The sequence below is a fragment of the Myotis myotis genome, unplaced genomic scaffold, assembly GCF_014108235.1.
Source record: "Myotis myotis isolate mMyoMyo1 unplaced genomic scaffold, mMyoMyo1.p scaffold_m19_p_1, whole genome shotgun sequence".
NCBI classification, from domain to species: Eukaryota; Metazoa; Chordata; class Mammalia; order Chiroptera; family Vespertilionidae; genus Myotis; species Myotis myotis.
The window spans coordinates 178,867,182-178,881,124 of NW_023416313.1; the positions used below are offsets into that span (position 1 = coordinate 178,867,182).

Here is a 13,943-nt window from a genome sequence, read left to right on the forward strand (position 1 = left end):
TTATTAAAGTGAAGGCAAGTTGGGACAAGATTGGTAGTACAATTGGTAGAAAACTGGTTTTTAATGTCTTAACTTCCTTACAGTTCAGATCTAATTTCTTTGAGGTCTATTCACATTACTTCAGATGTAACAAACTAGCCATCTTAACATAGCTGTGGATAAAATGCAGTTAGCTTTAGGTTATTTTTTAAATGTGCTTCTGTTTTTTAAGTTGCCCCTCCCATTTTTTCATTTTGTTTCTGGTAGAAAGATTCTTGGAGGTCGTTTGTTGTGGGGTGGGAGAGGAAGAAAATTGTTAAGATACTGAATTTAGCTTTTGCCTCTGGTAGTTCAGAGGTTATTGGAATCTTTGTTTTTAGGTAGTGTACTTTGTTGGTTCCATTTAGTTGTATTCTAAGATTTTCTAATCGTCTTCCTTGCAAAAGTTAATTATAGTCTTTAGACTGCAAAGCTTAAAAACACATTTCTCTCTCCTTTTCAGATACACTGAAAAGTAGGTATATGTGTGCTATTTACAGATGCATAAAATACAGATGAGCTTAGAAAGAATATTTCAGATTTTGAAAACTATTGAAATTAAATTTGGACATTGAAAAATGAAGTTTATAGTTGTTGTGTTAGCTAACTTCTTCGAAGTTAAGTAAATGCTAGCTAATTAAATTTTATAAGACCTCTTTAAGGAAGGAATTGAGAGTTTATTTTTAAGGAACTGGCTTGTATCTCTGAAAAGATATTACAACCAAGTGGATTTTATCTGGAGAATTTGTATTCTGCTTTACAATTGAAGAGCTCTACCAGTGAGCTGTTTTCTATTTTGAGTAGATGTTCTGTCCTGATATTTTTCTTTGTTCTAGATGGGTTTAAGACAGCTTTGTAGAAATCTGATTGCCTGTTTATCCTTGGCCCAACCAGAATACTCTTAATTTTATGGACTGTTCTTGTACTGTCTCATCACCGGGAAGAACTGGCTGGTGATTAACTGTTCTTCCTGCAGGTTTAATTTAACTGATTATAAGATAGTACACTTATTGTTTTAGCTTCTTTAAATATTTGTCCTTACTGTCCATGCTCAGGTTTTCTTTTTCAAAAAATAGATTATTGTCCATTCCTTTGTTTTGAACATTTTTTGCACAATATTGGGATTGTACTATCTTAATCAAAGTTTTGAAGATCAACCTGAAACTTTTAGTAAACAAATTATTGTGATAGAATGTTTCCTTGGGATTATTGATAGATAACATGTTAGAGAAATGTTTTGATATAATATTTTTTAAAAAGAACTTTTATATAACTTAAAACTTTGTGGCTGACATTTATTATTAATATTTATGTATGTTTTAGTGTCATACAATAAAATGTCCTTTGACTTGAGATTAACTCTAGTTTTCACCTGAATTATTCTAAATGTTAATAGATGTGTTAACAGTTGCTCTGCAACAACTAAGAACTCAAGTTTCACCTTATGTATATGATGTAGCTACCAACGTTCATGCTATGAGAATATTTCTTTTTAATCCTCACCCGAGGATATGTTTTTTAAATTGATTTTAGAGAGAGAGGAAGAGAGAGAGAGAGAGAGAGAGAGAGAGAGAGAGAGAGAGAGAGAGAGAGAGAGAGAGAAACATAGGTTGCCTCCAGTATGAGCACCAAATGGGGTCAAACCCACAACCTTTTTGATGTACCAGAAGACGCTCCAACCAACTGAGCCACCGGCAGGGCTGTGCCATGAAAATTTAATTCTGAGAGTTTTACTGTATTAGTTTCATTTTTTTCAAGTGTTTTGTTTGTATATAGTAGTATTTTTAGAACTTCGTGTAAAAAATATTTTTTCAGCCCAGCGGGCATGTCTCAGTGGTTGAGTGTCAACCTATGAACCAGGAGGTCAGGGTTTGATTCCTGCTCAGGGCACATGCCCAGGTTGTGGGGCTCAATCCCCAGTGTGGGGAATGCAGGAGGCAGCCAAACGATGATTCTCTTTCATCATTGATGTTTCTATCTCTCTTTCCCTCTCCCTTTCTCTCTGAAATCAATAGAAATACATTTAAAAAAAATATTTTCAGGTGTTTGTGGTTTTTTTTCCCCACCTTTGAATTAATAATAGAGATTCTTGGGGAAATGTGTGCCATATTTTAAAATTGTGTCTATTGGCTATAAAAAATTCCAACTCTTGGTTTTTATTAAATAATTACAACAGAGGTTGGAGTCTGCAGGTGCCTATTTTTGGTAATATTGGGTATCCAGCCCTTTAAGCAGAGTATAAGTCTGTGCCCAGTTGTTATATATGTATTTCCCACTTCTTCATAAATAGTCCCATTGATTTTAAAAGAATAAAGAGTTTCCCAGCACACCAATAAATACATGTGTGGTAATCTCCCCATGTGCTTTAGCACTAACCTTTATTATATAATCACAAAAAACAGGAAGAGACTTGTATAATGTAAATATTAAACACATTGTTCTCTGAGTAAAGTCTGATCATAAGAGGTCCCTAAAGCTCTTAGTTTTTAAAAATTTATTTATGGGAGTGCTTCCTATAAAAATATATACATAAGAATCTTTTCTTATATTGCATACACTTGCAATTATTTTTAAATAATAGTTGTGTGGTATTTACATTTATGATTTGATTCATTTCTTTTGAAGATCACACTGCTGTTTAACCTTGGCTTTGCTTACTCAGGTTGTTGGCAAAAGCATACGGTTGCATCAGATCTTGCTATATTAAATAAATGAAAATATTGGATGTCAGAATTTTTCTAAAGTGATTCATGTTTTTTTGTGTTCATTCTCCACATAATTAGCTTCATGGGGGAAGTTATTTTCGAAACAATGTAAACTGGTAATTTTTCTGTAGTTATTTGTGCCTGGTCTTCCAAAAGCAAAAGTGGCCCATTTTGACTCTGATTTTGTAATCTGCTTTGGCTTTAGTAGTATTAATCCTTCTCCCCATTACCCTTTCCCCTCATTTGGAGGTAGGGGCACAGGTCCAGTATTTAGCTGAAGACTGGTAGCTATAGCATAATAGCCTCATTAGGTGTTTTTCTCCACACTAGGTCTGAACAACTCTGAGTTTGTGACAAAATGAATAATAACAAATTTGTTTAGTGCATTACAGTTTTTGAGAATATGTGGTTTCACATATTGTTTCCATATGTTGTTTTCATTTGATGTTGAAAACTGATTTCAAAAATCCATTTCAAAACTAAAGTGCTTGAACCGGTGAGGGGACCAGCCTTATGGATCGAAATTTGCCTCTATGTGGGAAGTCAGCAGGACCAGATGCCCTCTCTTTTCTGGCTCTGTAGGTATCTGGATCTGTTAACATATGCATGACAAATTTTGGCCAGCTTGAAATTACTTTCTCTAGTTAGAGGACACATATTAAGTTCTGCAAATTAGCCTTACAGTTTATAGGGAATTGGTCCCAAATGATAAACTGCTATTTTAATTTTTATACCATATAGTGGATTTTAGGCATACTTTTTTTTAAAAAAAAGATAAAGTTTGGGTAGTCTCATGAATTGATATAACTGTTATATGTCAGTTTACCTTATAAATATTAATTCATGCTTTCAAAAAGTAATACATATAAACAGTAAGTCATAGTATCAAAAGGTTTAAAATAGAACAGTAATCTCCTTCCCACCCCTTCACCCTCAGTCCTACTGTCCACAGACAACCACTTTAAGCCCTCCTTAGCTTTTTCTCTCATATTTTCCTGCATACTGCTAAGTAATACACTCTTATTAATTTATCAATTTTAGGCATTATCTCTCGACATCTTGCTATGGTAAGTGGGACATTCATGGTTGCACCACCTTCTCTCTGCCCCCCTCTCCATTTCTCAATGTAATTTGATGACAAATTCTGATTAATATGGTGATTGCTTTTTCTTTTTTGTCCATCATTTTGTTTTTCCTTGAGTAAATAGTTGCCTTTTTAAAAAATTGCTTAGTTCACCTTCTACATGCTTTCTCCCAAGTGTACTTATAAGTCTGCCAAATGTCCACGAATATTATTTTCCAAGCACTCATACAGCGAGATAATCTCTTACCACTGTGTTTTGCTGAAGCCCTCTTTCCCAGAGCTCTCTTGCTCCCATTTGAAGTAATTGTTCCTTAGGCCTATTGGACAGTTCTTATCCTGTGATTCCCTTGCTATTCTCTGTATTAGATCTACTTCCTGGATCCCTTGTCTTTCTCTTTCTTGATTTATTAACTGTTTTGCTGGGGTATATCATTGAGCTCTCTTCCCGTGGGAGGTTACTTTTTACTACACTTGATCTTAGCCAAAAGGCGGAGAAGCGATAGGTTACTTTTTGACCCCATGCAAGTCTGATGCTTTTATTCTACCTTTATATTTAACTAGAGGCCTGGTGCACAGGTTCGTGCATGGTGGGGTCCCTTGACCTGGCCTGTGGACATCCCCTGAGGGATCCCGGATTGTGAGAGGGTGCAGGACAGGCTGAGGGACCCCACTGGTGCACAATTGGGGCCAGGGAGGGACCATGGGAGGGCTCCAGGGCGTGTCCGGCCCGTCTGGCCCAGTCCTGATCTGCTGGACCCCAGCAGCAAGCTAACTTACTGGTCTAAACATCTGCCCCTTGGTGGTCAGTGTGTGTCATAGGAACTGGTCAAATGGTCGAATGAACGGACACTTGGCATATTAGGCTTTTATTATATAGGATTGCTTGGCTGACTCTACTATTAGGAAAGAAGGATTTTTCTCTTAGAATTATGAGGTCATTGCTCTTTTGTTTTTAGTTTTCTAGTGTTACTGTTGAGAAACCTCATGCCTTTCTGATTACTATTTCTTTACATATATATATATATATATATATATGTAATTACAGAATATATATATATATATATTGTAATTCTTTTTCCTGGAAGCTTTTAGAATAGGTATTTTATCTTCTGAAATTTCAAAATGACTTGTCTTGGCATGGGTAGTCTTCCTTTATTGTGATGGGTACTCAAGAGATCTTTCAATCTATACATTTGATAGCACACTCATTCTCCCATACTTACATCTCCTAATTTGTACTTTTTCTTTCTGGAACTGCTACTAATTGAATGCTGGATATCCTGAGTAGAACCTGTAATATTCTGCCTTTTGGTTCTAGTTCTGAGATATTTGTTGTTGTTTTTTCTTCCACCCATCTATTGACTTTTGATAATCATATTTTTAATTCTCAAGAGCTTTTTTCTCATTTTTCTGACCATTGCCTTTTCATACATTCTGTTGCTGTTGTTTTGCAGTATCTGCTCTGATTACTCCAGGGTTTTTGAGTTTGTTTTAAAGTTTTCCTTGCTCCTTACATTGTTTCTGTTTCTTCTGGGTTCTTTCTCTTTTTAAAAAGGTTCTGTCAGACTAGAGGTTTTCTTCAATGATCTATTTTATTTTTGTCTTTTCATATAAGAGTGAGGCAATAAAAAGATCTGTAAATGGGTGGGGCTTGTCTATAGTGGACTTCACCTTGAGATGAGGGAGCAAGCCACCTTCTTCATTGGAGGAAGCAAGCAACATTTCTGTATGAGACTTTTTTTTTAAAGTACCATTTAGTTTTCCAGATCTTCCTCTGGGCACTCATGCTGTGACAGCAGGGTGCAGGAAGTGTCATGATTTAGTTGTTTCCACAGCCCTTGGACGGTAGTTTTCAGCCCTATCCCTACCTTTGCTGTCTCCTGTGTCCAGTGTCCCTGAGCTCAGAGCCTCTTCTTGTCAGCATTCTTTCAGCTGGCATTTAGATTGTAGCTTCTTTTGCACTAAGATTGTTACTGCTCTAATTTCTTTGACTTCCAAAAACATGTTGAAATCTTTTGCCTGCTTTTGAACATGCCTCCCATTCTCTCTTTATCCTTGTGAGTTAACATCCATTTAATTCCTCTATTGTCATTTTAGTAGGATGTTAGGAAAGAAAGGAGATAAGAGAGAAGTTGGTCTGCCATGTTTAAATTGGTGTTTATTTTTAAATGAAATATCTAACCCAGTTTTTAGGGCAAAATGTGTTGCCCTATCAGAAATGGATCTTATTCAGAAAGTTAATCACTAAGATTGAAATTTTACATGACTGTATTTGAATTAAAGTTCAAACTCTGATTTACCTTCTCTGATAAGCTGAGCAAAATATTTTTGCTGTTATCAGAGCCAGCAGAGAGAATAGGTAAGCCAGAGGGTTTGACTCTGCTTGACAAGCCAGACTGTGGATATGTAAAAGAAACATAGTTGTAAGGTCATTTGGATTACTGCAATGAATATCCTATATAATAAAAGCCTAATATGCTAAGTGTCTGGTCATCCGGTCAGCCATTCAACCTATCAAAGCATAACATGCTAATGATATGCTAAGGCAGCTCAACTGCTCCCTATGATGTGCACTGACCAGCAGGGGGCAGATGCTCTGACAGGTAGGTTAGCTTGCTGCTGGGTTCCAGCCAATCGGGACTGAGCAAGATGGGCCGGACATGCCCTGGAGCCCTCCTTCATCCCTCCCCAGCCCCGATTGTGCCCAGGTGGGGTCCCTCAGCCTGGCCTGCACCCTCTCACAATCCGGGACCCCTCTGGGGATGTCAGAGAGCCAGTTTCGGCCCGATTCCACAGGCCAGGCCGAGTGACCCCACTGTTGGACGAATTCGTGCACCAGGCCTCTAGTGTTGTAATATTTTTACTGGATTAGTTCATCATTCGTCAGTAAAGGGAAGTTAATGCCAGGTTTATAGGACTCTGGCTCTGCACATTGGTATTTTAAGCCTTTCCTTTGTGTTCTGGGAAAAAAAATAGTATGTTCTTTTTTTTTTTTAAATAGTATGTTCTTAATTGGAAGCAAAGAATAGATTTTTTTAATCTCAAACACTTTTTTATTTTGCATTTTACACTCAAAGAAATATTGCTAAGAATAGTACAAAGTACTCCCATGTACTCTTTATCTAGATTCACCAATTGTTAACATTTGCCCCATGTGTGTTATCACTTATGAATGCACCTTATATTTATATAACTCCTCCCAGTAATTTGCAGATAAAATGGTCCTTTATCTATACTTTAGCTTTGCTTTTTTTCTCCAAGAACAAGAACTTTCTTTTCAATTAGCACAGAATATTGGTCAAAATCAGGACATTTAATACTGATACAATAGTATTAGCTAATGCACATTTCATATTCAGATTTTTCCAGTTGTCCCAATTATATTTTTTATATATAATGTTTTTTGTTTTATGTATTTCACTTTTTTGTTCCCCCTTCTACCTCCCCTGGATCTAATCCAGGACCATGCATTTCATTTTGTTGTCATAACTTTTTAGTCTCCTTTAATTTGGAGAAGTTCCTTAGCCTTGTTCTTTCTCATTTTGGTGTTTTTTTTTAAGAATACAGGCCAATGATTTTGTAGAATGTTTCTCAATTTGAGTTTTTCTAATGTTTTTTCATGATTAGATTTAGGTTATGCATTATTTTGGTAGAAATACTGCAGAAGTAACATTTTGTTCTCAGGACATATTAAGAGGTATATGATAGTTTATATTTTTGGTGATGTTAACTTTGATTACTTTTTATTTAATTTTTTAAAACTTGAATTTATTTAAAAATGTTTTATTTTTAATAGAATTTATTGGGGTGACATTGATTAATAAAATTATATAGGTTTCAAGTATCCAATTCTATAATGCATCAACTATATATTTTATTGTGTGTTCACCACCCCAAGTCAAGTCTCCTTCAATTACCATTTACCCTCCTAAGCCATCTTCTACCTCCCCCTTTCCCTCTGGTAATCACCATACTGTTGTCTGTGTCTGTGAGGGTTTTTTTTTTTTTTTTTTAATCCCTTCACCTTTTAACGTTGATTACTTTATTAAGGTAATGTTTGCAAGTAACTTTCCACTGTAGTTATTATTTTTCTCTTTGTTACTAATAAGTAATTTGTGGGAGAGACTTTGAGATCTATATATGCACAGGATGGGGCAAAAGTAGGTTTATGGTTGTTCTTGTGGAAAATAATACAGTAATTAATAAATAATAATACAAAAATAACCTTTCTCATACAACTGTAAACCTACTTTTGCTCCACCTTGTGTGTACGTATATATATCCTGTTCGTTACGAAACTTTCACCTAAACTTATCACACGTTGATAATTCTTGACTGAATCAGTAATTATTAGGGCAGTTGCAAGATGTTGATCTTCTAATTTGTATTTCTTCTAAACATATTAGTTAATATTCTATGAGGGGAAGTTTTCCTTTCTCTCCCACTTGTTTATTTATTAGTATGGACTCAGATTTTTACTTTATTTTGCTATTTATTTTGAGGCTCAAAATGTCCTAGATTTGGCTAGTGGGAAACCCCTAGAGCCATAATTTTGACATGTCCCCATGGCTCTTTGAGCTCTTTCTTACTCTGGCACAGCAAGATGCTCCAGGCTCATCTTGTACTCAGCCTGCCCCAGCCTTGCTTGCAATTAGCCATTTCTCTAAGTAGCACTCATTTCTTTTTGTTGGGAATAAATGATGTTTATAAACTAAGATCTCTCAGTGGATAAGAGCTAAGAAAAACAAATATACGTGTCTAGGTGTATGTGTGTGTGTGGATGTGCGCGCGCACATGCGCGTGTAAAACCAATAGTTTATATTGATGCCTATAATTCCAACTTCACACTACAGATGTAGTCTTGCCCTTTTCCTTACTTGTAATGCCCTTTTCCAACACTGATAATCTGGTTCCCATTATCCCCAACATATGTACTCATTTGCTCAATGCCATAATCAGAGAAAGTAGTTCCAGAACTGCTAACCCATACTACTGCAAAGAAAACCCTTATAACTAGAGGTCAGTATTTCTTTACAGTTCTTTTTGTCTGTATAAAGTATATGTTCAAAAGTTATTTGGGTTAGTCTCCCTCCTGTTACTACACATATTATTTATTTGACATTACAGTTAAGTTCATTTGTTTGTGTTTAATTTCCATTTTAGATGTTTTTGCACATCATCCTTGCTGATTTTTATTTACTTTTTGAGTATGTAAAGCATTAGCATGGTTCCAAAAATGAAAACTGTATCTAGAAGTGTTATTACCCAACCCCTCCACTCATTCACACTCACTCCTTGTAGACAACCAATTATTTTGATTTATCCTTCCTGCATTTCTTTTTTTTATGAAAATATAGGAGTCTTTTCTTATTTTCTCTCACAAAAGGTCGCAAGCTTAAGTATACTCTTTTGGACTTCGCTTCTTTCATTTAACAGTATATTTTGGATAGCACTAATAGTTTCATAGTACTCCCGTTTGTGGATGTGTCACATCGAATTCAAACACTCTCCTATGTTAGGGCATTTAGGTTGTCTCCAACATATTATAGTTACAAATAATGATGCAACTGATAGCCTTATATAAATACATCTTTGTATTTTGGGTGTCTACAGGGAAGATAAAAAGTTTTAACTTTCTAATTGTATGAACAGTAATATGTAAGTGATTTTATAAGAATACCTCAAGCCCTAGCTGGTGTGATTCGGTTGGTTGAACATTGTCCCAAGCATCGAAGGGTCCCTGGTTCAATAGCTGGTCAGGTCACATGGCTAGGTTGCGCGTTTGATCCCTGCTGGAGGTGTGTGTAGGAGGCACATGATTGATGTTTCTCTCTCACATCAATGTTTTTCTCTCTAAAAATCAATAAAAACATTTTTTTTAAAAAAGAATACTTCAAGATATTTGTCTGCCTGCTCCTGTCTTTGAGCTCTTACTGTGATCTTAAAAATGTGTTCAAGACTGCTGAAGTGAAATACTTTATTGTAATTATTTTTCTGCCTGGGCAACCTTGAAATCAGAGACCTGGAAGCGACCATGGAAACATTTTTAGTCAGTAGTAGCTAACCATTTGCTCTGGATCCAGGTACATTTTAAGCAGTTGACTATTGCTTGTACATATTCAGCAATGCTGTTTTACCACCCTCTACTCAGACTCATCTATTTCTGGCATTTCTCTCTTTTAATTTAATTCATTTTAGGTTCCTTCATGTCATACTGTTAACTGGCCAATGGCAGTGGAACAGACAGTTTTACATAGGATGGAAATAAAGATTTGGGCATCTATTTTCTCTGATAGGTTTCAGAGCATTAGGGGTATTGTAAACTGCAGATTCTCAGAGGAGTGGCATCTTAAATTGCCAGATAATTCTGCTGGCCCTTTCAGGTGGTTGATGACTTCCAGTCTTTTGTTCAAACAAGTGGGCATTGGAGTAGGAGGACTTCCTCCTACATTGCTAGATAACCATGTAAAAGATTGGTGAGCATGGCTTCCCATTAGGGGAGCCATGAATGGATTGATTACATGTGGGTTGAGATAATAATCTCAGCCTAAGGGTGGTTAGAGCCTCCAAGCAGATCACTTCTGGCCCTGAGAAGCCTCTTCAGTTTGTGTGCATATGCCTTACAGATGCTATCATTTTCTGTGCATGTCCTGACATGGAAAAGGTTGAGAAAGTAGGCTAGAGCATAGTCTCAAAATTAGCCTCTAAGAGCCAAGGACATTGCCCCTTAAAGAGAAGCAGGCAATAGAGTGGAAAAGAAGAAGTGTTTTATTTAGAGTAGAAGTTTGAACTTACTGGTCCCTAAAAATAAGCTGATCACCCTATCTTAAATCTAGAATGTTTTGAAATCATTCCTATTTATTTCTTTGTTAAAACAAAAGTTAGAAATTTAAAAATATTTTTAAATGACTTGGCCTCTAACCCTATTGTATTGGATATTGGAATACCTAAGGTGTATTCTGATCGATCAGATTAGTGAATCACAATTTAATTTCTGTTTGAATACCTCTAAGTTCGGTATATTTCAGTATGGTTTGACACCTAAGTTGCTTCTATACTTACTTAAATGTTTCTAAACCTCCTTGCACATCTCTCAAAATTTGTTTCTAAAATGCATTTGCTTCCTAAGGTGTGTATTTTACATTGCATATATAAAATTTAATGATTCTTATATTAAGGTGGTTATGGTAGTTACATCAGTTTTGAAATAAGCTTATTAAAATATATGTTCAGCCCTAGCTGGTTTGGCTCAGAGCGTCAACCTGCGGACTGAGGGGTCCCAGGTTTGATTCCTGTCAAGGGCACATGCCCAGGTTGTGGGCTTGATCCCCAGTAGGGGACATGCAGGAGGCAGCCAATCAATGATTCTCTCTCATCATTGATGTTTCTCTCTCTCCCTTCTCCCTCTCTAAAATCAATAAAGATATATTTAAATAGTGGGGAAGGCTCTAACAATCATGGGGTGCTTTCTATTTGTTAGGCTCTTTGCTGTACACTTTATATTGTTTATCTCATGAAATCCTTACCATAGCCATGTGAGTAGAGGTGGTATTTATTCTATTCTACAGATGAGGAAGTAGACTCTGGAACAACTCCCCTAAGTTTTTGAATAAAAGAATGGTAAAGCTAGAAGGTAAACTAAGACTGTTGGTTCTGAAGGCCCTGCTTACTTCATTATATATCACATGTCCTCTACAATGTTTTTTTAAAAAAATCTCACCCGAGGATATGTTTTTTTTACTGATTTTAGAGAGAGAGGAAGAGGAGAGGGGAAGAAAGAGAGAAACATCAGTGTGAGAGAGAAACATTGATTGGTTGCCTCCAGAACGCACTCCAATCAGGGATGAACTCAACCTACATATGTGCCCTGACCTGGAATAAAACTTGTAACATTTTTGGTGTATAGGACAATGCTCCAACCAACTAAACTATCTGGCTCGGGCAAGCACTGTGAAATGTTTGAATCTACAGAGTAGCATTACATTTCTATGAGAGTAACCCAGTCAGTTTGGTACATTTTTGTACTAAAGAAGGAAGGAGTTCTTTTGGTAGTGTTAAAGGTCATGGGCAAGTCATCCAGGCCTCTGCTCAGTTCAGTCAAAAATGAGGTGGAGCAGAATTCTGGTCAGTGTGCCCCTTGCCTACCTCCTCCTTCTGGGCCTCTGTGCAACAATTGACTGAGAGCGTGAAGAGAAAAGTGTGAGTATTTCTGCAGGAATCTTGGGATTCTGGTTTGGATGTGGGCTCTTGATCCCAGCTTCAAAGGCCTGGGGTGAGACATCACTTGTTATGATGGGGATCATGTCAGGCTGGCAGAGGAATGTGTCAGAACTCTTAGAGTAAAAATAGAATTGGAAACAGAGATGGAGTAGGATGTTCTCAACTTTTTATTCAGAGTCAGTTTTTCAAATTCAACCTTCAATAAAATCTGAGGTTTCCCAGAATGCTTCTAAAGAACATAATCCGGTGACACAAAAGGAATGAAGGGTAAGGCTTTGTAGCTTTTAATGAGAAAAGGAATTCTGCAAGTGCCAATGACCTTCTTAAGGATTTAACCCAGACTTTGGGGTTACTATAGGAGCACTGTTTTTGAGATTTTGAAGGTCGTTTTTACAATACTGAACAATACTTGGAGCGATGTTTGTGCTCAAGAAAGAATTAACCCTAACCGGTTTGGCTCAGTGGATAGAGCGTCGGCCTGCAGATTCAAGGGTCCCAGGTTTGATTCCGGTCAAGGGCATGTACCTTGGTTGCAGGCACATCCCCAGTAGGGGGTGTGCAGGAGGCAGCTGATCGATGTTTCTGACTCTCTCTATTCCTCTCCCTTCCTCTCTGTGAAAAACCAATAAAATATATTTTTTATAAAAAAAAGAATTATTCTGCCTTATGATAATGACAGCACATCTGGATTTGAGTTATTAAAATATTGATGGGCTACAGAAAGAGCCAGCCCAAAGGATGATAACAGATTAGTTGATGATAGACTGCTATGTCTTTACTCTTACTATCTCTGTTGCAGAGGGGATAGTCTAGTCTTTAAAGAGTTTTGATTCTTATGGGGTAGAAAGTCTTGAAGGTTCCCATATTCACTTCTGAACAACAGTGTCAATCATTCCAGTGAGTTGTTTGGTGGGGGTGAGTGGTTAATGCTGTATCACTGATATCCCTCTTACAGGTGGTATTCTGGTTATCTATTGCTGCATAACAAGCTATCCTACATTTTAGTGATTTAAAACAACCATTTGATTTTGCTTATGATTTTCTGGGTCAGGAATTCAGAAAGAATTTAGCGGGTGTTGCATCAGCTGGAGTACCTGTGACTGGAGTGCCTGGGGCTGGAACGTCCTCTTCCAAGATGGCTTCTTAATTTGCATGTCTGGAGCCTCTGTGCTCTCTGGTCTCTGTCTCTCTTTCTTCCTCTCCCAGTCTCCCCCACCCTGACAAGTGTCATATTCTCCAAGGTCTCTCCATGAGGTTTGGGCTTCTTATAGTATATTGGTTCAGGGTGATCAGACTTCTTATATGGTGGTTGGCTTCTCTAAAAGCTAGCCTCCCAAGCAATAGAAAGAGGAACCCGTCAGTTTCTTAAGGCCTGGACCTGCAAATTGACACAGTCACTTCTGCCATTCAGTTGGCCGGGGCAGTTCAGAGCCGGCTCCTACAAGGAATGCAAAGACCTGTCTCAATGAGAAGAGTGTCAAAAGAATTTGTCGCTATCTTTAATCTATCAGAGGGCCATTAAATGGAAAGAGAATGGTTATGGGAAATACTGAACTATGACTTCAGCAGAAAACAATTTACTTATCTAATGATTCAGGAGAAATTGATTGCTAGCCTTGAATAAGAATGAGACTGAGGCAAGAGGGAGCTGCCAGAAGGACGAAGGTGGAAAATATTCTCATTGGGACAAAGGAGAAAGACAACCAAGGTAAACTTTGCTTCATAATTGCCCTCCTTGCCTTGGTTGTGAATTCTTGCTCCTATGATCTTGGCCTTGAGTCCAAACCTCTACTTCCAACCATTTTGAATTTGGTGCTCATGCTTGCTCTCTTCCTCCTGCCTTATTTAGACCTCTGCTTAGCTTCCCAAGCTCGGCTTTGGATCATCCTTTGGCCCTGGGCACCTTCGGTTGCTTT

General features: G+C 37.3%; 1 protein-coding gene across 7 annotated transcripts in view; it reads left to right on the top strand.

The window, feature by feature from the left end:
- The window catches only part of USP3 (ubiquitin specific peptidase 3), a 101,120-nt gene that overhangs the window by 6,866 nt on the left and 80,311 nt on the right, over nt 1-13,943 (top strand). For 2 of the 7 annotated variants that reach the window (XM_036304060.1, XM_036304052.1), the window contains exon 1: nt 13,679-13,735. The exons of 4 other annotated variants lie outside the window; for them this stretch is intronic. Coding sequence is in view for 1 of the 3 variants with exons in the window: in XM_036304036.1 (XP_036159929.1) it covers nt 13,654-13,735 (82 nt within the window). In the remaining 2 variants the exon portion in view is untranslated. Of the gene's footprint in view, nt 1-13,624; nt 13,736-13,943 lie in introns of those variants that run through there. One more of the 7 variants, XM_036304036.1, reaches the window with a different exon arrangement.